The sequence below is a fragment of the Eretmochelys imbricata genome, chromosome 4, assembly GCF_965152235.1.
Source record: "Eretmochelys imbricata isolate rEreImb1 chromosome 4, rEreImb1.hap1, whole genome shotgun sequence".
Classification (NCBI taxonomy): domain Eukaryota; kingdom Metazoa; phylum Chordata; order Testudines; family Cheloniidae; genus Eretmochelys; species Eretmochelys imbricata.
Window position 1 is genome coordinate 69,134,805 of NC_135575.1, and position 27,429 is coordinate 69,162,233.

At 40.2% G+C, this 27,429-nt stretch overlaps 1 protein-coding gene across 2 annotated transcripts in view; it reads right to left on the minus strand.

Moving 5' to 3' along the window:
- Positions 1 to 27,429, minus strand: part of MARCHF1 (membrane associated ring-CH-type finger 1) — a 192,774-nt gene that overhangs the window by 26,602 nt on the left and 138,743 nt on the right. The window contains exons 4-5 of one of the 2 annotated variants that reach the window (XM_077815424.1): positions 26,510 to 27,271; positions 7,453 to 7,633 (exon numbers count right to left, since the gene is read on the minus strand). In XM_077815424.1, the coding sequence (XP_077671550.1) occupies positions 7,453 to 7,633; positions 26,510 to 27,271 (943 nt within the window). The remainder of the gene's footprint in view (positions 1 to 7,452; positions 7,634 to 26,509; positions 27,272 to 27,429) is intronic. The other variant, XM_077815425.1, reaches the window with a different exon arrangement.

Genomic DNA, 27,429 nt, shown 5'->3' on the forward strand with positions numbered 1-27,429 from the left:
GATTTCAATGGGACTATCAAGTTTGCATCAACTGAGAATCTGGCCCATGGTCCCGTCTGACTCAGACATAACTACTGAAAATCCCCCAAGGTAAGTGCCAATCTGACCTAGGGGGAAATTAATTCTTGACCACACATACAATGATCAGTTAGCCCCTGAGCATGTGACCAAGAACCAGCCAGCCAAGCACCTGAGAGAGAGAATTTTCAGTGCCACCTCAGAGCCCTGACCCTCCCCATCCTATGTGCCATCTCTAGCTGTGACCATCCCTCATTCTTCAGAGAAAGGAGATTAAAAGAAACCCAACAGAATACACTGGGGGAGGGAAGGGGGAGATAAAATCCATTCCTGACCCCTGGAGATGGCTAGATGAAATACCAAAGTATGAGCTTTTAGGACATATGACATAAACCAAAAGTGAACTCCAACACAGTTGAGCCTTGTCCCCCCTTACCACCACAAGCAAGCCCATGATACAATCACACTCATAAATTTGTCCAGCTCTCTTAAAACTAAATAAATTGTTTTCCCTCACAACTCCTATAGGGAGACTGTTCCAGAATCTCATCCTTCTGATGGTTAGAAACCTTCTTCTAATTGTCAGCCTGAATTTGTTTGTGGCTAGTTTATATCTAGTTTTGCTTGTGCCAGCATTCTCCGTGAACTTTAATAGCTCTTCACCCTCCCTGCTATTTACCCAACTGATGCATTTATAGAGAGCAATCATATCCCCTCTCAGATGCCTTTTTGCTAGACTAAACAAGCCAAGCTCTTCCAGTCTCCTCTCTTAACACAGACCCTCCTTATCATCCAATAAGCTGTTCGCTGTACCTCTTTCATTTTGAATTCACCTTTCTTGAACACAGGTAATGAAACTGTACACAGTATTCCAAATTAAGTCTTACCAGTGCCTTGTTCAATAGGACTAATACTGCTCTCTACTGGAAATGACTCACCTGATACATCCTAGGATCGCATTTGCCTTTTTCACAAGTGTTTGACCTTGAACTTTGTACCATTGAATTTCATCCCATTTCTGTCATGGGAGTCTTCAAGGTCATCCAGCTCTTCCTGCATAATATTCTGATCTTCCTCTGTACTGACAATGTGCCCCAACTTTGTATCAGCAGCAAATTTTATTAGCACACTCCTGTTTGTGGCAAGGTAATGAACAATTATATTGAATAAGATTGGTCCCGAGGAGGAGGAGGAGGAGCTCCACTAGCAATCTCCGTCTAGTCAATAATTCACTTTTTAGCACAAGCTATTGCTTCCTCCCCTTGAGCCAGTTCCTTGTCCACCTTATAATGCTTGTACTGATCCCCTTCTTTCCTAATTTAACGAATAATTTCCCACATGGTACCATGTCAAATGCTTTACTGAAGTTCAAGTACTTAAATGTGAGTTTATCACACAACCTTAGACTGTGTTGTAAACAACATTAATGGCACATGGACGTCTGAGGCATAAACCCTCTGAATAAATATGGTACTTCACCAGTCAAGTTAAAGCAATGTTCTTTTAATGCCAATCCTGTTTCATGGTATCGTAGGAATAGAAATGTAGATAAACTGTAAATAGGTTCAGTTCCGATCCTTACAAGCCTGGCATTTGAAATGTTCCAAAGATGCTATTATGAAAACAATTGTAATGGAACATACTGCAATCAAGAGCCAAACCTCCATAGTCTGGTGTCAACCAGGGGTTTGTGAGAATTAGTGGCAAGACTGGTAATAGAATATTGAGCCTTTCACCTTTAGATTGCCACTTCAAATCTAGCCCTAATGGAAGTAGTGAAAATAACTGTTTTAAGCTGACAGGTGTTTGGTGGGGTTAGTAGAGCTGGTGGAATACTTTAAAAAAGCGGATTCATTAATAATGTTTTATTAAACTTGTGTAGTTCAGTTTACTATGACTCATAGACTCACATTATTCATTGTTTGTGAATCCAGTTTCATGCATTTTAGCACATAATGTTTATTCATACGAGAAGCTGGTTCTTCATTATTCACTATTCCCCTATTCAACAAGCTTTAGTCATCCAACAGGGAGCAGAAACAATATTTAGGTGACTGACCACACAATGTGAATAGTAAAGAGCCAAAGAGAACAGCTGTCAAATAATCCATATGCTGAACATTATTCATCAAAACTATTCAGCAAATACTTACAAAGAACAAATACATTCAAAGAAAAATGAAGATGGAGTCATGAATTGCTTCCTAGTCAAAAAAAGGCTAAATAGATACTGAATAGTCCAGCTCTAATAATTAGTTCTCAGATTGTAGTCCATGGAGTTCCCAGGGTTTGCAGAGCCCTTATTAGGGATGAGCAGAACAAAATGTTTTTCAAAAACAAGAAAAGAGGGTTTTATAGCATGTCTTCACCTCTATGGCACTCTCTCGCTCCTGGATATGGCATTGCAGGGGATTTTGCTTCTAGTGCCCGTGGTGGCCACTTTCTCAGCCACACTAGGTCTGCTTTCTCTGGGTCTTCTGTGGCCAATTAGACCTCGTCAAAGGCTTTCTGAAAGTACAAGTACATCATACCCGCTGGATTGTCCTTGTCCACATGCTTGTTGATACCGTGAAAGAATTCTAATAGATTGGTGAGGCATCATGTCCCTTTACAAACGCCATGTTGACTCTACCCCAACATATCGTGTTTAGCTATGTGTCTGATAATTCTGTTCTTCACTATAGTTTCAATCAATTTTCTTGAAGTTAGGTTTACCAGCCTGTAATTGCCAGAATTGCCTTTGGAGCCTTATTTAAAATTGGCATTACACTACCTATCCTCCAGTGATCTGGTACGATGGCTGATTTAAGAGATAGGTTACATACCACAGTTAGTCATGGGAGTCAGCTAACAGTATCCATGAAACAGCATCTCTCTCAGCTAACTGTTCAGTGCCTCATATGCCATCTACTGTGTTCTTGCTGGTCCATTCATCAGTAGAGCTCACTTTTATTTCACCTTATTGGACTGTGTATATCAAACCCCTACCCTACCAGTGGGCCTGATTTTGCCTGGCTTTGAGCACTTCTCTCATCTGCACCTACCACTGTACTGTCTTTCAAGTATTCTCAGGTCCCATGAAATCAATGACTAAGTCACCAGTGGACATAACATACAGTAGAGATTGGATGTAAGTGTGATCTACTGGAAGCTGATGGCACTCAGCAACACTTTGCAAGAGATGATCAAACCCTCATTTGCATGGCTGCAAGACTGAGTCATAAGGATCTGATCCTAAAAGTTGCTAAGCACCTCAGTTTCCAAAGGGAGCTCAACCCAAGATCAGGTTACAATCATGGCTCAGTGTTCTCGGTCACCACAAAACCTGTCAAATAATTGCCTTCTCTTCTCAGTTGCTGAACATTTCCTTGTGTGCACCTCAGAAATCTACCATTTTGCTGGCACTTCTATGCTTTATAATTTGCCTTCCTTAGTGAAGTTCAACAGCTCCGTAGAGCAAGAGGTTGTGTGGGGATCTGGGGGAGCTGACAGTGGCCTAACAGGCTGTGGAATCTGTTAAAATCACATGGAGGTTTGCAATAGAAGGTACCTGAATAGCTGAGAGCCAAGATCCACTAAGCAGAGGGCAGTAGTCTACATGGAGAAGGATGGTCTGGAAAAGATGGGTCTACAGCCGGCTTGGAAAGGGACGGTCACCAAGGAAGCTCTGGAGACCAGTGAGGGGTTGGGGGCGGGAAATCTTTCATATTATGAGTGGTTTTACAATCAAAGCCATATTGTTTTCCTCTTTACAAGGAAAGCTTTAATAGGTTATTTGCGAATACCATGGCTTTTTCAATATTAATAAAACTTCTATGATGAATTAGACAGGAATATGTAAATTGCTTTTCTATACATTTTGCATTGTCATCATTGTATTTTTAACTAATTCCTTTATGTCTTGATGCATTTACAGTCGATTCAGGCAGTACTGAACCAGTCAGTGAAGGAATCAAAGTTTCCACAAACTGCCTGTTATACACCAACTTTTCGCAACATTTCTTAATCCACATTTTCTCAAGCCTGGAAGTAACTATTTCCTATTTTCTACCCTCATTCACTAGTGATGAGTATTCTCATTTTTTAAAAATGTTGTTTAGTTTGCTATTTTACTCCAAAATGAAACTGCACTACAAATGTACAATTGAGCCACAGGCTACTGTACTTCATGGTAACGCACTTTTAGGCTATGTACACACTCCAGCTTAAGTCGGTATAAGTTGTGTTGCTCAGAGGTGTGAACAAACCACGCCCCGAGCGACGGAAGTTACAGTGACCTAAGCGCTGGTATGGGCAGCGCTGTGTCAGAGGGTTCTCCCACCAACATAGCTACCGCCACTCACAGGGGCTGGAATACTTAAGTCAGCGGGAGAGCTCTCTCCCGTCGGCTTAGAGCAGCTGCACCATTGTAAGCTCTTCACCATAGCCAGCCGCAGCCTTACTCTGAACTACCCTGGAACACATACTTGCTTTCTCTCCCACGTCACCCGTTTTTAAAATATATACCTTTCTACACATGGACAGATCCAGAGTTATGGGATAGCCCTATAGAATTTAATAGGGATAACATCAATGGTATAGAAATGTAAATGTAAAAGATTACAGAATTTAATTAATAGAGAATGATAAGTTTTTCTGAACCATCCTATAAATTGTATAGCAGGGCTATAATTTTCTATTCAATTCTATAAGATGGTTGAAAAAGCCTAGAGAAAGATTACCATTTTCAATAGGACTTAGCCATAAGAGCAGGCTCAGCTAGACTGCATGGATAAAGATAGGTAGTCTCTGCGGCCCTCTCCTCCATTAAATATGAAGGTAGCTGTGGCTACACGTTCTAGAATGCTACAGATCATATTTAACCTGAAGATGCCTCTCCTTGGCTACCCTTGCTATAAAAGTCACTCTCTGACCAGTTGTAGACAGGAAATAATTGTTTTGGGGATTCCCAATGAAGTGACTAATCCTGCTATCACTGAGATCAGTTGCAGAACTCCCATCCATTTGAATGGGAATGGGATCAGGATTGCAGTACGTGGGTAGGCAATGCTCTGGCATAGAAAGGGGGGCCTCCATCTGATGCCTTTGAAGGGCTGAGTGGGATTACTGAACAATTTAGAACATCACTGGGACAGGTTAGGACATCTGAATCCACCAAGTTCATGTAGATCGTGTTACTGCCACAACTACCAATGCATATGAACATTCATATGGCTGATCTCTTTGTGATCTCTCTTCCCATTCTAGTTTTGCTTTTGCAACAACATACAAAATAGCTTCTTCATGACTGTATGGTGTATCTTAACATGTAGACAAATGTAAACAGTTAGGGATGGTATATCAGTGATATTATATCAAAAGGATATAATACTCAGGATTCCATTAATGCAAGTAATATAGATAATTTAAAGAACTTCTCAGTATTGTTTCAAAGAAATTCCCAGTAATTTTGGTATGTTGAAGTATTTAGCAGAGAGAAGAATTAACCAGAGAAGACCAGCAAGAAACAGGAGAAAAGGGATATTTCTGAGCCCAAATTACAATATAAAACTCAAACTTTTGTCACTGATTTCAGTGGGAGAACTGGGTCCATATAGTAATACACTGGGTCCATACTGTACATACAATATTGGTAAGTTATGAATTTGGGGGGGAAGGCTGGTTGGCATCTTTTAATATTGCTAAAATAAATTGGGCTTGGAATGCTTCTTTGAGTGGAAAATAACTACTTTCTAAAAAACAGGGACAATCCTTGGCATGTACAAAATCAGAGATATTCCCAAGAACTGGTGATGACTGAGAGTGAGGGGGACATGACTAAAGATGAATAAAGTGTTTGCCATTCAATGAAGAAAGTTAGACTTACACGAATGTGGTTTTGTGTAACCACTCTAAATCTGCCAGTATTCCATATGATTTTCAGAATGAAAGAATTCTGAATGAGAGTTACCTGCTCAGATGTCCGTAGTAATGTTAGTTTTTCATTTCTTTTCATCATGGAAGCTGTAACTTGTATTTCTTGGGCTTTCCACACACCCCGTTTAAATGTAAAGTGGAATTAGGCAGCTTATTTGTTTAAATAACATGCTCTCAGGGTATTCACCTGGGAAACATGGCAATTTTTACTTGTAATTTTGGCAGTTACTTTGGCGACTGAAGTATTGAAACCTATGTTGAAAAGGGAGTGAGCAATTTGTACAGATCATGCCAGAGGGTGTGACTAAAGATATTTAAGTACTCCATCAGATAAAATTTGCATATTAATAAAATTACAAATAATCAGTAATAACTTATTTAGATGTGCTCAATTCTCAGATCCCAGGTTGAGTTTGCAGGGCTGGCAGTTTAAAATAAAGTATTCCTTCTCTGTAACATCACCACCTGTGATAAAGCATTTGCAGATCAAATTAAGCCTTCCATGACACCTGCACAGCCCCAGTGCTTTTTATTAGCTGGTATAATTGATTGGAACTTGCTAAACAATTTCTGTGAATGAGACACAGGAAGGCATAGCATCCGGCTCACTCTCTCCAGGCTCTGTTAACAAGAGTAAAAAGCAGTAAAGCAGTATCTTTTTTCACCGAAGTGGCTCTGAATACAGGGAACACAGGGAACAGGTCGGTTGAGTAAGATGTTATTTTTACATAATCACTTTTCAGAAAACCTCACATGAAAATTAAAGTTTAGCTTTAAATTAGATGCTGGCTCTAGTGAAACTCCAACCACAAAGATAAAACTTCAGTAGGACACAATGATGTATTGGGAGAGGAGGGAAGAGAATCACAAGAGAAAAAAAAGGATATTTCCCTTTTGCAAAAAAATTAACCTCTTCACCTTCTGTATACTGACATTAAACAGACTTTTAAAAGATTCATCCAAGAATATTTATCCTCAAACTGCATACACTTGACTTCCTAGATACCAAATTAGTTAATGTAACCTAATATACCTAATATACATTTATGCATCTAGAAGCATTATTTGGGATACCTCCAGTTTCCATCTCTGCACAAGCATCTGCATAAATCTCAATCAAAAATTATGGGCTTGATGGAGGAATTGCTGGGTGATATTCTAAGGCCTATATTATGCGAGAGATCAGATTAGATTATCGTGGAGTCCCTTCTGGTTTTGTAATATGTACATACCAATATAACACCAAAGCTAAGGAAGAAAAATCTAAACAGCAGAATATATCATAAGAGACAATATTACTGTGTGTGTGTTCTAAGGCCATGAAACTCATTGGACCAGAACCACAGCTGCTGTAAATTGACCAGCTTCTGTGGAGTAGAGCATCACCCCATTGTGTTTATTGCAACAGTAAATCAAATGACATTTGGGAAATGTAAACGTATCTTAAATATGTCAGCAGGTTGTGCAGCCATCTCATCCTTTCAACACTTGAATGTAATTAAATTACTAATATCATACCTTCCGGAGAGGTTTGAGCTTGGTCTCCATTATAAAGTCATATTTGCAGAGTTCACAACAGCGCGTGTCTGAGCTTTTAATCCACTGGTGCAGGCAGGCCTGATGAACAAAGCGCAGGGTCCCTGTACAGCGACATGGTGTGATGAGAGGGCTTTCATCATCTCCCTCACAGTGACAGATCCTGACAGGGAGGACAGCAACAGATAGTAAGGGAGCCTTCCAAGGAGCAAAGCAAAAACACTGGTTTATTTACACTGCTTTTCATTCTCAGACTTGACATTCATAAGACTCAAGGTATATGACCTTCTAGATTAGAGCTCAGAAATGCATTCCTCATTCCTTTCTGACACTTTGAATTTGCTGTGTGATCTAGAGATGAATCAGTAGAAATTATACTCATCCCCCCTCCCTTTGTATGACAAAACCTTTAGGGCCTAGTTCTGTCACCCAAACTCATGCTGAGCAGTACCTCACTCTGTGAGTAGTCCCAGTGATATACTCTGCAAGAGTGACAGAATCAGACCCCAAGTTAACCAGGCAAAGTATGAAAGGTATAGAAAGCCTACCCTGATAATGGCCCAAGGGATAAGGGAGACAGACTTGTGGATATCTTTAGTGTTCATACACTCCCCTTGGGAGAGGCTGAGAGGGGACTGGAAGAGTCACAGCCCTGTCTGTTCTCCTTTCGTCTCTGCCCCTTTTGAGGTAGGTAGCTGCACTATCTGGAAGCACAAAGAATACAACAGCAGCCAGCCTGGCTATGTCTACACTGCTGCTGGGAGCGAGCTTCCTAGCCAAGACAGACGAATTCATGCTAGTGGAGCTTAAGCTAGCATGCTAAAAATAGCAGGATAGAAACTACAGCTCCAGCAGAGACTTGGATAGCTATCTGAGCTCACACTCAGAGCATTGAGTGAGCTTGAGAGTCCAAGCTGCTATTTTTAGCACACTACCTCAAGCACCACTAGCTTGAATCTGTCTACCCACGCTGGGAGGCTCCTTCCCAGCTGCACTGTAGATGTATCCCTTGAGGGTGTTGTGTGTGCACCCTGTGGGGGCTGGCCACAGTCTGATTTCTAGCTGGTAATGGGATAAAGAGCTTTTTTCACATTTGGATCTCTGTTTCAAATGTTTTGGAGTCAGTAGTGTCCTAAAGGTACTATTATTTGATGTCTTTTCTGTGGCCTACGTCAAATGACTTGGTGATCTCAGTCAGTTCTTAGTAAACATCTGTCCACATTAAAAACCGAACCAAAAACCACAATAATCAGAACTGGTACTTACTGACACCTTTGTTGACAGTGTCCCTAGAAAGGCTAAGAATTGTTCTGCAGGTGAACAGAGGACTTTGCTGTAGGGCTGTTCATTAAAAAGAAGTTTAATTTCAACAAACACTCACAAAAACTAAATGGATGTCCTAAATGGCAAACTGAAAAAAATAAGAAGCCACAAGCAATGCATCAAAACCCAAACCACATCAACCTCAAAATAGAGAAGTGGTAACCACGCACTTAGTCCTTCAGAGACATGTGAAGCTTGCAACAGGCAATTAAAATGTAGAAAAGGAACACTTTGTAACTCTTCTGCAAATTCTGTCGCTTGTATGAAAAAACCTAAAGAAAAACTCTTGCCGCAATATACAGACAACTGTGTCCAGTCTGTTCCCTATGAGGGCTGTCATGCTGTATATGTTTTATACTGGGGAAGCTGGGAAGGAGCATCATATCCATCAGGATACATGAGCACCTGACATGAATTGTGAGAAGGGCTAGCAAAGTCTTGCAAATATGTTGATATAACTATTGACTACAACAGTAGCAAATACGCTACCTAGTCTATTGGCAGAAGAAAGAGGAAATTTGAAAGACAAGTAAGAGTTGATTTATGCCAGAAGTGCCATTGAAAAAACTCAACTCCCTTCCGTATCTTTCAACGGCCTGGCCCACAGCCATGAGAAAATTAGTCTACAAAATGAAAAAGCAGAACAGAGTGAGTCTTCCAGATGTACAGCCAGAAATGAAAACGCAACTTAAAAAGAAAACAGTACATGAAATTGAGAGCTGTCTCCACAGTTGGTTCAGTCAGTGATCTGATAATAGTGCCAATGCACTACTCAAAGATACAAATCTTCACTCATGCACACCACTTAGGTTTTTGTACATGTTCAGGCAAGTTCACATTCTACAAAAAAAAAAAAAATCCATCCGTGTTCTAACCTGTGCTAGCCCGGCCAAACTTGACAAATTGAAGCCTCAGCTATTATGCGTCCTCACTGTACACTGACTTTTTACTCAAACCCTCCTGTAAGTAGGATTAATTTTTTTAAATGAATAAACAGCTATTTTGATACAGCACACACATTCCCAAGAGTTGATTAAAGTTTTGTGAATGCAGTTATGATCTTACCTCTTTGCTAATGATAATTTGTAAGTCTTACTCTTTGCCAGTTTAGATAAAAGTTTTCTCCTTCTAAAATGTTACATAAAAAAGCAACATCACTTTCTTTTTAAATTAAAACCATTTCCCAAAGGGAAAATACAAGGCTTTGCTCATTTTAATTCCAGTTACATATAATTTATTTTAAAGCATTTAAGCCATCTAGAAATTAGACAACTAAATTGGGTACCCAAGAGTCTTTTTCAACCATGGTTGAAATCGTTTTACATTATTATAAAAGCTAAAATATAAAGCTAAAATTCCACTGGGATCCGCAGATAAAATGACAGTACTACTTTGAAAGGAACAAAACTATTCTTCAGTAGAAACACTTAATACAAAACACTATCTGAAATATAAATTAAAAACATACAATGAGAAAACAAACATTCTAGCAATAGAAATGATGACTCTAGAAACAATTTTCACTATATTAAATGCTCTTCTCTTCTGTATATTTTTGTTCTGTTTGTAATTTATTGACCCATAAAAGATTAGCTTGGAATGAAGCACAGCATGTCTTGCCTAAAGACAGAGTAAGTAAGTGTGAATGTTTGGCTTAGAAGGATTTGAACCAGCACAGCAATTGACCAGGCCTACCACTGCCCACCTACCCTGGTCATAAATTTCACCTCATGAAAGATTTTCTTCAAGGATGTTGAAAAAAATATTGCATAAAATAATTATAGCTGGAGGGCTCGCAATAGCTATATTTAAAGCTGCCAAAGTTTTTCCATTGTAGCCCCCCATTTTCTGATGCTCATAACTTGCTGAAATATCAGGCTGGCATTTTGCAGGCCTGGTCTCTGCCTGAGGGTTTTATTTTTCTTCTATATATCCTTTTTTTAAATACAGCTGTAGCTAGCTCTTCAGCTATAATTCAAATTTTACATATATGTTATACACACAATTATATAATTTTATATATAAATATATCATTTGATTCTATAAATATAAATACCCCATTGCCACCCTTGAAAAATTGGAATACAAATTGTTTGGGCACTGTTGAGATGAATTAAATGGGGAAAAAATACTCCCCCCTTCCCCCCAAAAAAAGTTTTGCTAATTTTTGAATCGTCCTGATACTGAATTGACTGTGCCAAAAAAAGCAGGCTGAGCTCTTGGAAGGGTCCTAAAGGGGCAGTCCCAGTTCCCACTGACTTCCCAAGCTTTAAATTTGGCAGACAGTCTTCACTTTGGAGAAATTATTTTGACTATACTGGGGAAGATTAGTTACTTGGCTGTGTTAGAGTCCATTTAAAAATCACAATTTGAAAGTGCAAAGAATTTTTTTAAACAATAACAGTTCAATGTTTTAAAAATACATGGACAGAGAACTAAGTTGGCTACAGTGTAAAAAATATACACAGTGATCGAGGCAGGGCTCCTCAGGAGATATGCCTCAATGATTCAATTGCACTCTGATAGCAAGTGGTTTTATAAATATCTTGTAAGATCCACAGGACAGCAACTTTTAATTATGTATTTACAATTATTTCCAAACTATAGAATTTATCCTTTTTCTTAGAAAAACAAAATTAGAAAATATACACACACACACAGAGGAAATTCCATATAAAATACTATATTAAGAGTATTTACAGTTGCATAGTTAACATTACTCCTTGTGCTGGTGCGTTATATGAGTCACATATTCATAAATTCATAGATTTTAAGACCAGAAGGGTCCATTGATAGTCTGGTATGGCCTTATGCACAACACAGACCATATGACTTCCTCGAAGTAATTACGGCTTTAAGCCCAATAGCTGTGGTTGAACTAGACCATATTTTTTAGAAAAACATCCAATCTTGACTTAATTTCAGTGACAGAGAACCCACCACAACCTTAGTAAGTTGTTCCACTAGTTAAATACCCTTACTTTTAATAAGTTATCCTTTATTTCTAATCTGAATTGTTCATCTTCAACTTCCAGCCATTGGATCTTGTTATAACTGTCTGCTAGACTGAAGAGCCCATTATCAAATATTTGTTCCCCATGTAAGTACTTATAGACTGTATTCATGTCACCCATTAACCTTTCCTTTGTTAAATTGAGCTCTTTAAGTGTATAAGGCATGTTTTCTAGTCCTTTAATCAGTACTGTAGCTCTTTGAATCCTCTCCAATTTATCAATATCCTTCTTGAATTGTGGGCACCAGAACTGGTCACACTAGTGCCAAATATTGGGTAACATAACTTTCCTACTCCTACTCGATATTCTCCAGTTTATACATCCAAAGATGGCATTAATCCTTTGGTCACAGCACCACATTGTGAGCTTAGGTTCAGCTGATTATCCGCTATGACTACCCCCCGCTTCCGAGCTTTTTCAGAATCACTGGTTAGAGCCCCTGTGATTGTGTAGTCTTCAGAATCCATGACAAATGACAGGGCAGACTTGACTAGAATGCAGAAATCTAGTCCCCTCTTCCCCCCCGGGATTTCTTGCAACAGTCTTGTTAAGCCCATGGGCCAGCACAGACAGCCCAACAGTCTTTATGTGGCAAAGCAAAGAAATAGTCCCAAAACCAAACTCAATAGTCCTGTGTTGGCCTGCTTGCCTCCCTCACTCCCTCTGGAAGGCTCCTGCAGTCTCTGCAGTGGTTCTGGGCTGGCCCTTTCCTCAGGGAGCAAAGGGTAGGAGGTCTGTTCTTCTCCCTCATCAGCTCATTATGAGCTCTCCTCTTCCTTTTTTACCTGCCCCTTCATTATCTGACAGCGAGTGCACATGTGGCTGAGTGGGTCCACAGCAGCTCGTTAACCTTTGATGGCTCACTGTGGGGTTGGTACCCCCACCACAATCCCCCATCCCGTAAGTATGGCCTATATTCTTTGTTCCTAGTTATCTGACCTTACATTTGGCTTTACTGAAATGCACACTGTTTGCTTTCACCCAACTATCAAAAGAACCAGATTGCTCTGTACCAGTGGCCTGTCGTATTCATTACGTACCACTCCTTCAATCTTTGTCTCATCTGCAAACTTCACCAATGATTATCTCATGTTTTCCTCCAGATCATTGATAAAAATGCTCAATAGAATAGGGCCAAGAACTGATCCCGGTAAGACCTCACCAGGAAACACACCCACTCAAATTGGATTCCCATTTACAATTACATTTTGAGTCCTATGAGGCACTTTTTAGTCCATTTAACATGTGCAGTGTTGATTTTGCATTGTTCTAGTTTCTTACTCAAAATGCTATGCAGAACCAAATCAAATGCTGTACATATGTTTAAGTACATTACATCAAATTACTGCCTGATAATTACATAATCATAAAATATTTCACAAGCATAGAATTGTTTCTACCTTTAGACACACACACACACACACACACAGCATCTGGTGGAATGATATGCTACTCTGTGTGTATGCAAGACAGAATCCATGAAAATTATTTATTTACAAAATGTGCTCCTGCAGAGCCCAGATTTATTTGTTATGCACCAGGAAAACAATTATGAACAATTTCAGTATTGTTTCCATTTCTTATTTTCCATATTTTGTGAAATTTTCTGCAATATTTTATACAAAGCTTTTTGCAAAAACAGTTTTCAAAGCTTTTCATTTACTGAAAACTAGGTTTTAAGTAAGAAAACATCTTTCAGTAAACAAAATAAAAAAGAAAATTTTGAAAATAATTTAAATACAAATTTAGAGAAGAACTGAAAGTTTCAGTAATATTGACAATTTTTCATGGTTTCATATTTTTTTAAAAAGCTATTTTTGACAACTTTTTTTGTGTGAAAAATTTTGACCAGCTCTAAAATGTACATGGAAAGATTGCACAAAAACGGAATGTTAACATATTGCATTATGTGACAAATTGAGTGCATCATGTAATTAAATGAATACACAGAAGAGGACAAAGATAAAGTTGTACCTGCAACCTTAACTGTATCATCTTCTGACTTTTGAGGACATAACGTGCTACTTTAGTTTTATCCTATATATATTACATCCAAAATTATTGTTAAAAGAATATTACTGTCACACGGTCAAGCACTCAAAAATTAGGACACGCCCAAATTAAAATTTCCCATGCAATCTTAATTCATCCCCCTTGTGCTAAGGCATTAAGATAAAATCTCCAATTACTTTCAGAAACAGCTAAACAACAAAAAAAAAAATCACCATTGGACAAACAGCTGGCATGGATTTCAGAGTAGCAGCCGTGTTAGTCTGTATCCGCAAAAAGAAAAGGAGTACTGGCATGGAACATTTCAGCCCCTATGGTTAAAATCTGGCAAAATTATTAGCAACTGAAAATAGGATCTTCTAATAGAAACTGTCAGGCAACCTTAATAATAAGTGTCACCACCTTCACTGCCTATAATTTAGAGATATAGATAGGTTGCAATAGGTTTGTATTTTTCCCTTCACGTGCAGGGTAATAATTTTACCCGCATTAGGAAGAATAGCTGTTAATCTCTGCCCTCATTAGTGAGAACAGCGGTTATCCTAACCTGTCTTTCACTAATTATCTTTACACTTCAGTAGTTAGGAAAATAGGCCAATTTCATTCCTGCTTGTGCAGCAAACAACATATTCCATTATCCTGCATCAGTCTTGCCTGCTTCATCCGAGGGATTGTACTACCTTTGGTGAACAGTCCACTCTCATCAGCTGATTTGTGCAAAGTATTCTGAAGGAGCTTTCTCATTTGAGCCAGACTAGGATTATGACTGAATCAGTACATCTCTACCTACATTATCTTCAACGCAGCATTTGCAGGGTAGCGTTGGTCACATGAACGACCCCCACAACGGAGACTGCAAGCACTTTGCGTCACCAGAACCCCTGAATGGACTTTACATCACAAAAGATTCTGGATACATTTGGTACATTTATGTATAAAGCTATATCCACATGCATAATTTTCTCATCAGGGATTTCTGGAGACAATGTAAACTCTAACGTTGGTGACATCAGAATCCAAAGATAATATAGATTTAAAATAGGTTTGTCTTAAAAGAATCCCTTATCCACAAGATATCCACACTCAAAATATCCTATAAATTGCATTACTCATGGCTACGTTTTTTAAAAGTTGCAGCTAAGGTCTGCACATGAAATATCTAACTGTGGATGCGTTTGTAAAAGAAACGAGCAAAATGCCATGCAATAATCCATTTTCTGCACTCATGTGAGAGTGTGGATACACCAATTAAATGCATCTTTGCAAGAATGTGGCCCTTACATTTGTATTTATTTGATCTTTCACACATTCATTCCTATATCTCAGTCTGGGAAATAATAAATCAAGGTATTTCAGAGGATATTTTGCTTCACTGTATTTCATTCAACTACATAGGGCCAAATTCTTCCCTCATTTACATCTCTGCAAGCCCAAGGGACATTAACAAAGCCTTTCTGAAGTTCTTAGGGTATATCTCACCACAGCCAGGGATGTGAATTGCAGCTCGTGTAGATGTACCCTCCTAGCTTTAATCTAGCCAGCTTGCTAAAAACAGAAGTGAGGACATAGCAAGTGTGGGCTTCAGCATGGACTGCACAAGCCTGCCGGACCCTGGTGGGTACACAACTTACATCTGTAGCCCATGCTGAAGCACATGCCAGTGTGTCCTCACTTCAATTTTAGTGAACTACCTAGGTTAAAACTAGCATGGGTATAGGGTGACCAAAGCAAATATGAAAAATCAGATTGGGGGTGGGGGATAATAGCCATTTATATAAGAAAAAGCCCCGAAAATTGGGACTATCCCTATAAAATCGGGATATCTGGTCACCCTACATGGGTATGTCTATACGAGCTGCAAATCACACCTCTGGCTGCAGTGTAGATGTACCTTCAAAGACAGAAGAGAGGGCAGATACATTCTGTGACAGCATGGTACATAAACCAGCCATCCTGCCAACTATATGGAGCAGCTGAAGAGGTATATGGAGCTGACTTCATGGGGCTGGATGGCTGTAAATGAGGCTAAATATGGGCAGTATGTTTTCATTTGAAATCCCTGTTATTTCTTAGATATGTAAGGAATTCACTGAATACATTAGGACCCGTTACCTTGTCAGCATGCCACAGAAAGCAGCTCCTTGCACACTCTTTTTCTCTACCTTGCTGGCCACCCCGACTAGTTGCATCAGGCTGTACTTGCCTTTGTTCTGAAACAGGCACAAAGGCATCCGATGGAAGGATGCTTCTGCCCTTGGGGACTCACAACAGAGTTCTGAAGGGGGATACACACTATCCAAACTTTCAGGTACTTCCTCTAGAACAGGGGTGGGCAAACTTTTTGGCCCTTGGGCCACATCTGGGTATGGAAATTGTATGGCGAACCATGAATGCTCACGAAATTAGGGGTTGGGGTATAGGAAGGGGTGAGGGCTCCAGCTGGGGGTGCTCTGGGGTGGGGTTGGGGATAAGAGGTTGGGGTGCAAGAGGGTGCTCCGGGCTGGGACTGATGGGTTTGGAGGGCGGGAGGGGGATCAGGGCTGGGGCATGGGGTTGGGGCATGGGAAAGGTGTAGGCTCCAGGCAGCGCTTACCTCAAGCAGCTCCCAGAAGCAGCAGCATTTCCCCCCTCTGGCTCCTACGTGGAGGCGCGACCAGGCAGCTCTGCGTGCTGCCCTGTCCGCAGGCGCTGCCCCACAGCTCACATTGGCCACAGTTACTGGCCAATGGGAGCTGCAGAGGCAGCACTTGGGGCAGGGGCAGTGTGCAGAGCCCCCTGGCTGCCCCTACACATAGGAGCCAGAGGGGGGACATACTGCTGCTTCCAGGAGCAGCTCAGAGTGGGGCAAGCCCCTGACCCTGCTCCCTGGCTGGAGCACCAGAACAGGGCAAGCCCCGGACGCTGCTACCCAGCGGAAGCTTGAGGGACAGATAAAAACATCTGGAGGGCCAGATGCGGCCCCTGGGCCATTGTTTGCCCACCCCGCTCTAGAAGTAACCCAAGAGAATTGTGCCCTAAATTCCTTTTCCAAATTTTTCACAGACTACAAGAAAAAAACCTATCCATGTTCCCATGCTTAGTGGACGTAAAGCCACGCACCTACTGAGAAGAAGATTACATTTGTCCCAGATTTCTTTTTTTTGTGAGGAGAGACTTAAATAGGCAGGCACAATCTGTCCTAAAGTGCAAGGTGTATCCCACCTCAGCAGGGATTAACCCAGTGCGAGGATGAACCTCCAGTGGAACATACTCCTGTGCCATCTCTTCTGCTGCTGGAAGAGTGCATGATCAGAGGAAAGACACTGTTCCACACTAATCCATGGCTGTGGTTTGGGACTCCTGGAGCCATTAGCATCCAGCATAATTTACTGAGCAACACTCAGTAACTGGGCAGAGAGGGACCAGCTCCATTCACAGCTGTAACAGGATCCACGCATTGCTCTATGTACAGTTTGGCAGTCTTGAAAAATCCATTATAAAAATTTCAGTCATCCAGTTGGATGTGTCAATACCATGCATCTTAGGTAACCAATTACACACCACAAATAGCAAATGACTGAAAATTTAGTCTGTGAACAACCCATGGCAAATAATTAACACATTTGTAAGAATCAAACCCAGCTCAGATAATTTGTCAACAGGAAAGAGTTAAATTTGCTCAATAAATTATTCTCTCTGGATAGTTCATCCAGCAGTAGATAACAGCATGTTGAGTTTCTCTCTCCTTCATTTGGCAGACTTGCCTTCTGATCACGCACGCTCTTTTTCTTTCTATTCCAGTTTTTCAGTATAAAATAATCTAAATGACAAATTGGTCTTCCTCTCCCTCTAAACCTTGTCTGAATGAAGCACATTAATTCTGCATACTGAATGTAATCAATTTGTATACCTCTCCTCTGTCATTCCTGCCCTTCCATTATGCTATATAGTCAGCTGTCTCTATCTGAATACAGAAAAACACCTTTTGAAAATGTTGTACCACACTAACATAATTTCATAATGGTTCTGGTAAGGTGCTCTCTTGATTTCTCAAAACGTGATCAGAATAAAGAAGAGAGTCAAGAGCAAAATGTACTAGGGAATGCAGGCTATGAACGATTTATTTTGTTTACAATACTTGTATTAATCTTCTTTCATTATAACTGATGAACAGGCAGTTTAATCATGTAAATAGTTACAACTCATTCCTACCCCAATGCTCTACCAGTGCCACTCAAAATTGGTGCAAAACAAGACCTCATAACACAGCAAAATTTAGGATTAAGGAATCAAGCCCACAACTTTAATAATATAGATTGCAATATACACATCAGCCAATAGCCTCTATGTCTCTGTTAATCAGAGATAAATGCTGAAAGCAACAACTTGATGACCTATTCAAGAGATGCAACCCTTGATTCCTCAATTATAGTTTTACATCAGGTCACTGGTGGAATTCCCCATACCAGTGCATAATAAGGCTTTTCCTACTATATTCTCACATTGTTCATGCCCCTGGCAAAACCTGTGCCAGAATTTTGGGAAAGGAGGCTCAGAGCTTGTCTACACTTAAAATGTTACAGCGGCGCAGCTGTACCGCTGCAACTGTAGTGTTGTAGTGTAGACACTACCTACACAGATGGCTTCTCCCATCAGTGTAAGTAATCCACCTCCCTGAGACGCGGTAGCTAGGTTGACAGAAGAATTCTTCCATCAGCCTAAAGCTGTCTACACTGGGGTTAGGTTGCGGATTTTCATATCTACACCTATGTAAATTCCTAGAGTAGACCAGGCCTCCAACAACCATAATTCCATCATGCAGGACATTTATCTAACAAGCTGCAACGTACCCAGCAGCATCTACATGTCTTATAAAAAACACTGCTTCTTCATTGCACCACACTTTTGCTACTCTAGGTACTAGCCTGAGCTGTGATCACTCTTCCAGTAAAGACCATAATTTTTTTAGAGAGCTGTTACAAACAGGTGAGCCCTGCAAGAAGCTCTAAATGAAAGAAAAAAAAAACACGGAGCAACAGAAGTCTATTCACAGTTAAGATTGTGACCAAGTTTCCATTTTAAGCCTGATGTTGCCCCCTGCTGCCATAAAATCCATCCAAAGAAGTGCTATCAACCTCAAGTTTGGGTAGCTTTCTTTCTAGAAAATTCGAAGTAATTTGGTTAAGCAATTAATTGATTATAAGCACCACCTCCCCCAAAAAACTCTGTTAAACATAGTTCTAACAGCCTTCTAACTTTTTGCTATTTCCCAGTAAAATTGGAAAGAAAAAGAGGACTACCTAGTTTACTGGAATCTCCTAGCTGAGATTTGTGCCCACTGCTAAAACTTAGTTGCTTAAAGTCTAATTTTAGAAGTTATTAACTTTTTTTACTTTGGAATGTTGCTATGGATGCTCGCTTCAGTGAACTTAGTATAGTGTGTCAAAGGATTGCTGACCCAAGCTTTTATTATAAAGGAAGGAAGGGCTTTCTTTTTCATAGTGATTCTTTGTTATAGTAAAGACCCATTATACTGATCAGGCAGCATATAGCGGTCTTAATGTGGGTGGAAACAGCCCTTAGATTCTGCCTCCTTTATACTGGGATCATCATTTTGTTATCAGCTGACAAACTTGCAAGGTTTGCCAGCAGACTTGACAAAATACACTTCGATATCTGTATCTTGAATACTCCTGAGATCGAAGGAAACTATATTTTCTTACCCAATGCAGGTACATCACTGATGTTAAAGTTTCAGAAGTTAGGGCCAAAATCTCAGATAGTGTAAATTAGCCTAGCTCCATTGAAATAAAGGGCTCTGCGTTGATTTACACTAAGCGTCTAGGTTTTAATGTTAATATCCTCATGTGAGAGTTAACAGCTGCAGAAATAAATATATCTCTAGTTCTACAGTTCGTCTCAAGACTAATCTTAGAAGGACTGTTTCTTCCCAAGCTTCTTCTCAACTTTTAGACTGTTTTCCCTTTAGATCCCAACCTGATGTGTATTAAGTGATTAAAGTTCAGAACCAATAAGACACATGTTAATTTTATACATAACTGGTACATGATTATAACTCTTGATTTCACGTAATGAAATCAGGATTCAGAAATTTTATGATTTCAGTTTTATTATTTCATAATTACATTTTCATGTACCCTATGTAATATAATTTACATGATGTTTAAATTACTTATGTCTGCGGTTGATTACAATGCTTCATCTCACTTCTTTTGAAGTGTTTATAATATAGTCCAGAAAGAGTGATTCAAAAAAAAAAAAAGAAAAAGAAATCAAATCTACTTAATACATTCACCAAAACTTTTTCTACTAAAAAGATGATTGTATTAAAGTGATGTTTGAAGTGGATTATGCAGATTTCATTACCAATCCCCCCCATCTAATGATCGCTAAGTATCTCTCTCTGTTCCATTCGCTCCCTGACTATTAACTCTCAATTATCTGAACATATTTGTTTCCATTCAAGAAGTTCAGAAAAATCAGGATTCTTCTGTGCATGTAATTAATTTTTGTTATGGTGATGCATCCTGTCTTATTTAAATGTGTTTTTAAAAGAAATGCATATTTTCAACCAATTACAGTTTAGTATTATAGAAACTGTAAAATTGACCCAGTCCTTTCAACTGCAAAAACCTTTGGGATAACAATTAGAACCACAGTGTAAATCAAAAATCCCTCAGTGCTCCTTTCATCATTAATATCACAACTAACAATCTTCCAGGAGTGTCTCATCTATTGATTCTGAATTAATACCATTTCTAACTAGCACTTCTTCATAATTCCAGTGTTGAAATTCCAGGGATGAGATATTCACCCTGGTCCCAGCTCCTTTACACCAGGCACAAGGGCTGGTAGTGATGTAAAGGAGCCCTAATAGCCCCATTTCTGCCAGGGGGCGGAGTCCCTTGGCACAGGCACTGAGCTGCAGGGCTGCCCTCCAATGATCTTGCAAAGGGCAAGTCCTAGTATAAGGGTGTGTTGGGGGGAGATTCCAGATTGCTGTGGCCCATAAGGCAGCCCAGGGAGGGCTTGCCCTAGGGTTGTTTGAGTAACACTAGGGACTTATCCAGCCCATGGAGCTACCCTCGACAGTGGCTTAAACTGAGTTTTAAACTATCCCGCCCATGATTTCATCCTCTCCCCTTTAGGAATAATATAGAAGCCAAGACAAAGCCCACTGAAGTCACTGAGAATTCTAAGGCTTGGAATTTTACAGTACTTGCTCAGTTAGCCAACACATCACAGGTAGATCAACCTCTCCCACAGCCACTTCATATACTGCAAAGGGATGACACTTCTTGTATCCCCACCCATTCTGCTAGGAGCACATGGGAAACAAAACTTGTAGACCTAATACCATACATACATACATCCTGCCACCAGCAGCTCCAATACTGCATGAGGAAGAGAGGTAAGCTGCTGCAATGAGCAAGTCCTGCATCCTGCATTTCTCCTTGCCACTACCTGCCTGCCCAGCCATCTTGGAATTTGAATAAGGAGGGAACCCACCTGTGATGCTGTATGATTTAAACATGAGTATTTATCTCATTAATATTGTCTCTCTTGGACAATTGCAATATTGTCTCTCTTGGACAATCTTTTTTTGTACAAAGTATATCGTGTAAAGTGTCAATGGAAAAGTTAGGATTTGCTGAGTACGATTATCCTGTTTATAGCATGTATCATTTTTGTATCTGAAGTTGTGAATATTGACTACATAACTGTATTTCAAATACATTTGCCCCTCAGGTAACAGCCACTAGGTAGTTTACATCCAGTCCAGACAGCACATTGTGAATGGACCATTCAACTTGATGTTCCATTAAAGGACACTTAGCTCTCACAGTGGATATAGAAGAAGCTTGTCTCCACCCCATTAGCCAGAATATGAGTAATGGCTACTCCTATGAGTCATCAAAGCATGCAAGGGCATGTGACTTTTTCATGTGACCCTGGACTTCATCTTGTGCCTGTAATTTTCCACAGACTAAGAATAAGAGCATCCTCCCCACATGGATGATGGTATAAAAGACCCTGGAAGCATCTCCATTTTGCCTCTTTCCTGCTCTTCTCTCTGGACTATGGACTTGCACTAAAAGGAGCATTCCAACCAATGGACTGAGGACCTTCCAATCTCTTGGAAGTTGAGACTTTACAAGCCAGTAGTTTATTCCAGCATTGCTATAAACCTGATCCAAGATCTTTGCAATGAGTGTATGTATATGATTTCTTTGATCAATTTTAATTCTCTCCTCCTTCTTTTCTCTTATAAATAAGCTTTTAGATATTAGATAATAAAGGATTGGCAACAGCGTGATTATTGGGTAAGATCTGAGTTATATATTGACTTGGCTATGTGGCTGATCTTTTGAGATTAGAAGGACCCTTTGTTTAATACGTTGGTTTTAAATAACCACACATTATAAAGTCTAGTATCTGGGTGATGAAACAAGGGCTGGTATGCCTAAGGAGACTGCAGTTTGGACTTCTTGTTTACCAGTGTGGTGAGACAGATGTTTGCTTTTGTTTCTGGCTTGGTGTATCTAACAGTAGAATAACCACCAGTTTGGGGTGAGCCTCAGCAGTTTGTCCTTAATTTGGTGTCCTCAGCTGTGACCCACTAAGGCATAGTGACACCGCCATACAATGCAGACATCCACTTCCCTGACCTAACTCCTTGCCCCAGCTAAAGGAGACCACCTCTCATGAGGGGAAGCTTGTTTTACCTCAAGACACTAAGGTGTCCATTCCCCAACCAGCCATCCAGTCTTACACTGTAGTAAACATGCATCACTGACTTATGTGGAAAATTTGGAGGGAGCTCCTTATTAATATGTTGGCAGCACTTTACTCACTCTGAATACACTCTGCTTATGTATGTGTGGTATGCCCTACATGCCAGGATATGCAGTGCAGAAGAGGTGTGACTTCCTGAGCACATACACCTACCCCAAAGTGAATATTTAATTCCTTTTTTTATTCCTGAAAGATACATTTGAATCTATGGACAGAAACTACAAATCAGCTCTTGACTAAATAGCTAAGTAGTTTGTGCCACAGTAATTAGTAAGATTCTTTCAGCTGAAGCAGTATTATCGCATAATAAATCTTCTCCCTTCTGTGTAGCTGTATGCAAATTTAACAAGTAAAATAACTTAGTAGCCATGAAAAATTAGCATGCTTTTCATTTTGTAGCATCCTTCCTAGATGTGCAATCTTCTAGAGCTGATACATCTAGAATGACTGCAAGAAATACAGCACTTCCCCGAGAGTGAGGAAAGGGTGGCCTTATGGTTCTGTTAACATGGCAGCATTTTAAAAGAAGAGGACAGATTCTCAACTGTGCCAAGTTTACACTCCATAGAGCTGAGCAGAGTGGCAGGGAAAGGCGGCTCCTCTGATCCTTTAAATTATGCTGGCTGTAGCGGTCACACACAGACACTGCAGAGCTGCCCAGGCCTCAGGTGAAATGCTGTGTATTCTGCCCCACCCCTTCCTTGTTCCTCCTGATGTCAGGGGAATCTTCGGCTACTCCTTTAGGGTTGCTTTCCACCTGCATTTGTGTGCTCCCTCAACAATTCCAAGCTGGCAAAGTCAGGGCTGAGACTCTGTTCAAGCAATTATCTAATTTTAAACATGCCTGTGATGCTTTCTTTTGTGATTTTAATCACTCTTTGAGTCTTATTTTGGGCTGCATGTGTCTGTGTGTATTTTCAAGGTGAATACTGAATATAGGTACGTGGGTCAGGCAGGTATTAGATGTTGCTGAATATTAACAGGGAGTTTTTTAATAAACGAGAAAGGAATTGTGTATGCAGCAAAATTACAATAGTGGAGACTTCTTACTAATTTGTTGTACAAGAAGAAAACGTGCTTCCCTTATTTTTATAATCAAACCAGGACAAAACACTTGGATTCAACTCAGGCAGTTACGCATTCCAAGCTTGGACATATCTAACAGAATCAGGATGGAGTGGAAACACGGGAATCTACCAGTTTCTACCCCATCCATATCTAATACCAGCACAGCTACAGTGCCATTACAATGAAGAGTCAACAAAATGGGGCAAAGAGCCAGGTAGAGAGATTTGCCAACTTCTCATAAGGGTTCCTGATTCTTTCCTATACCTCCTCAGTGTTAATGTTTACCATGGGATCAAATAGGGCACACCCCTCTCTAAGCTGGGCCGCTCTTTTGTACTACACTTGAGCCTGGGCCAGAGTTTTATGTGAACCTTCAAAAGTTTCATTTCCAGCCTTAAGCCAGGCAAATTTTACACCGCTGTAAAAGCAGCTACGATGGTGGAACCTTAAAAGGTCCTCCTGTAATCTCCTCCTATAACCTCCTGTAACTTTCCTCTCTGTAATCTCCTCCTATTTCCTAGTTTCTGACCCCACCTAATGTACCACACATTTATTTTGGTGCATAAACACTGTAGTGAAAGTACACTTGAGAAACACATAGTATGATAAAGGAAATTTAATCTAACAGTTCTTAGGCATCCTTCTCCCCCTGCATGACCTTCTTTCTCTTCCTTTCCTGCGTGCCCCAGGGTGAGCAAAATGTGGACAGTCATAGTAAAGCTGGGTGGGTGGCCAAAAAGAATCATAGAATATCAGGGTTGGAAGGGATCTCAGGAGGTCATCTAGTCCAACCCCCTGCTCAAAGCAGGACCAATCCCCAACTAAATCATCCCAGCCAGGGCTTTGTCAAGCCTGACCTTAAAAACCTCTAAGGAAGGAGATTCCACCACCTCCCTAGGTAACTCATTCCAGTGCTTCACCACCCTCCTAGTGAAATAGTTTTTCCTAATATCCAACCTAAACCTCCCGCACTGCAACTTGAGACCATTACTCCTTGTTCTGTCAATAAAGAGAAAAATAGAGTCCATACTTGCATCTGAAAACACAGTTTGAGTTTATGTTGGGGCCTGGTCTACCTGAAAAAGTTACACTTGTTTAATTTAAATAATTTTTTAAAATCGTTTTTCACTTATATTCAGTTCATAACTGAATTTTCTTACTATATATGTGTACAGCACCTAACACACGGAGTCTCAATATATGTTCTGGTCTCAAAGTGCTACTGTAATATAAATAATAATAATTATTATTTATTGCAGTAGTAGGCAAGGCCCCAAGTATGGATCGAGGCCCAAACACAAAACAAAATGATGGGCCCTCTTCTCAAGCTCTCACAATGTAAGTACAGGATAAGACACAACAGGCGGATACAACAAACGAATAATGAAAAGGGAACTATGCTGTGGCTTGCCTAACATATTGAAGGGTGTACAGCACATGATCAATTCATAATTATATCTTACATACAGTAATCTGAAGGAACACACTGTCTATACTTCTACTGACAATTTTCTTAACCAGGACCATTGGAGCCTACTGCCAGACACAAAGTACACTGTATCACGCCATGTAGTTTCACAGCACATATTCATTTCCTCATTCCACTTCTGTTTATATTTTAATACCAATTCTTCCCAGAAAAGAAAGAAGATTGCAAGGTTTTCAGTTACTGTACCAATATATTAGGTCTGATTCTCATTTACAGTAAGGCCCACTGCCAGGGGACGCACTGTAAATGAGAAACAGGTCCAGCATATTTTTTTAAAAGAAATATTAACTTTAATGCCTGATTGTCCCCTATAACTTCCTTTTCAATTTACTGATGAATTGATTTACTCAAGTTCACTAAGTTTTCTACCCCAAACTCATATACTGGGTTTAAAGGTGTCAGTAAGCTGAAGACTCAGAACACAATCCTGTCAGCTTTCAGATCCACTGACATGCTGCCATGTACTGATTTAATGTTGTGATGTTGGTCTGAAATCCTTCCCTTTGATAGTTCCCTCAGGTGAACGTCTCTGCTTACCTGGACCTCTTCTTGATGTTACTTTATCCTAATTCTAATCCTTTTAATATGTTTTTCCTTCAAATATTGAATTTATTATTATTCCATGCACTTCCCAGGGTCTGTCACTGTGAATGGTGCCAGACTGACAGCGTTGGAAACCAAAGACCTCTATTCATTCACATAACACATCATGGATAGCAGCAGCACAAACTCCCACACACTACCTGTCAGCATACCTCTGTTCTAAACTGGAAGGTAGTTCAGTATTCGTGCTGTTACAGTTCTTAACATATGTGCCAAGACTGCTAAAGTAATGCCAGCTATAAGGCTGTCATGTGTAACATGCACTGACTTGAGACCAACAACTCACTTCATGCAGGTCAATGAACAGTCCCAGAGAGTAACACATTTCAATCACTTCAGACCAGAGCTGGATTTGAACTGGTCATCTAAGAATGAACGCCTCTGTATCCCATTAGTATTGAGCTATCTGATCTTCCCATTCAATCTCTGGTTCTCGTGCCAGAGTGCACAGTGTCTCAAACTTGGTAGGACAAGTCACCATGCAGGAGGTGGGAATCTAATTCTGTGCTACTAGTGTATTTAAATGAATTAGGTGTCATATCTTTCTTTAGAAATCTTCCTTTATCAACTATTTTGTGCTATGTATCGCTGCCCCTAACAGATAGCTACTGAGCAGTAGTTATAAAAAAAATATCCAAATGACAGCAAGAATCAGGTAAAAGGCACACGTATAATTCACGGCAATAACCAACCAATTCCTTTTGGTAATATCCAATCTTTCTTATTAGAGACTAACCTGCATACTTCTAAATCATCAGACCAGTCATCATATAAAACAGGAATTTTCTGAACTGCATCTGTCACATTGGGCCCTGCCCCAACAGGTTCTCCATTTTCTGGAACTGTCAGAATATCACTGCCAGAGCCTCTCTCTGTAAAGCCTTCCTCGACCACTTTATTTTGTCTAAGGTGAGATGAAGACTGCAGCCCTCGGGGGTAGCTTCTGCCCCTGTTTTTTCCACATTTTCTTGAGAAACTCCTTGCCTCCGGAGAGGACACTGAAGACAGCGAAAGGCAAGATTCTTTACATCTTGAAACCCTTCTCCTCCTGTGATTTAAAGTGTGGTTATCAGAATCAGACACCTCTTGTTTCTTTTCCCCCGTTGTCCCCAGGGTGACAAGTTCAATGGCATTGTTATTTGGAGATCCATCTGGGTTACTGCAAGATCTATTGCTCCTTCTCCCTCTCCTGGGAACTTTGACCTTTTCTCTGGCTCTCCTTCTAGCTTGAGCCCACTGATTCTCATCTGAGGATGATGAATCATACGTTTCCTTGTGCAATGCATTGCATCTGGAGCTTGCAACCATCGGGTACAATTTGCAGTCCTTCCCTTTTCTTTGCTTTTCTGTATGCTCAACATTGTCCCCAATCGCTTTTCTCCGCCTAAACCTTCGTTTCACTTGTTTCTTACCAGACTCCCTACTAGCAGGGGTCAGCACCATGACAGGTGTTGCATGTTCAGACTCATCTTCTGACACATCATGCAAGGTGGTAGATCTAAACAAAGCAGCAGCAAAGGAGAGAGATGGAAAATGGTAAAGAGAGAACAAAAAAAGAGAGAGATGAAAATAGAAACGAGTTGATTTAATAGAAAATATGAGATTGAAAAGGAAACATGACAAAAACAAGAGCTCAAAAGAAAACCCAGATATATG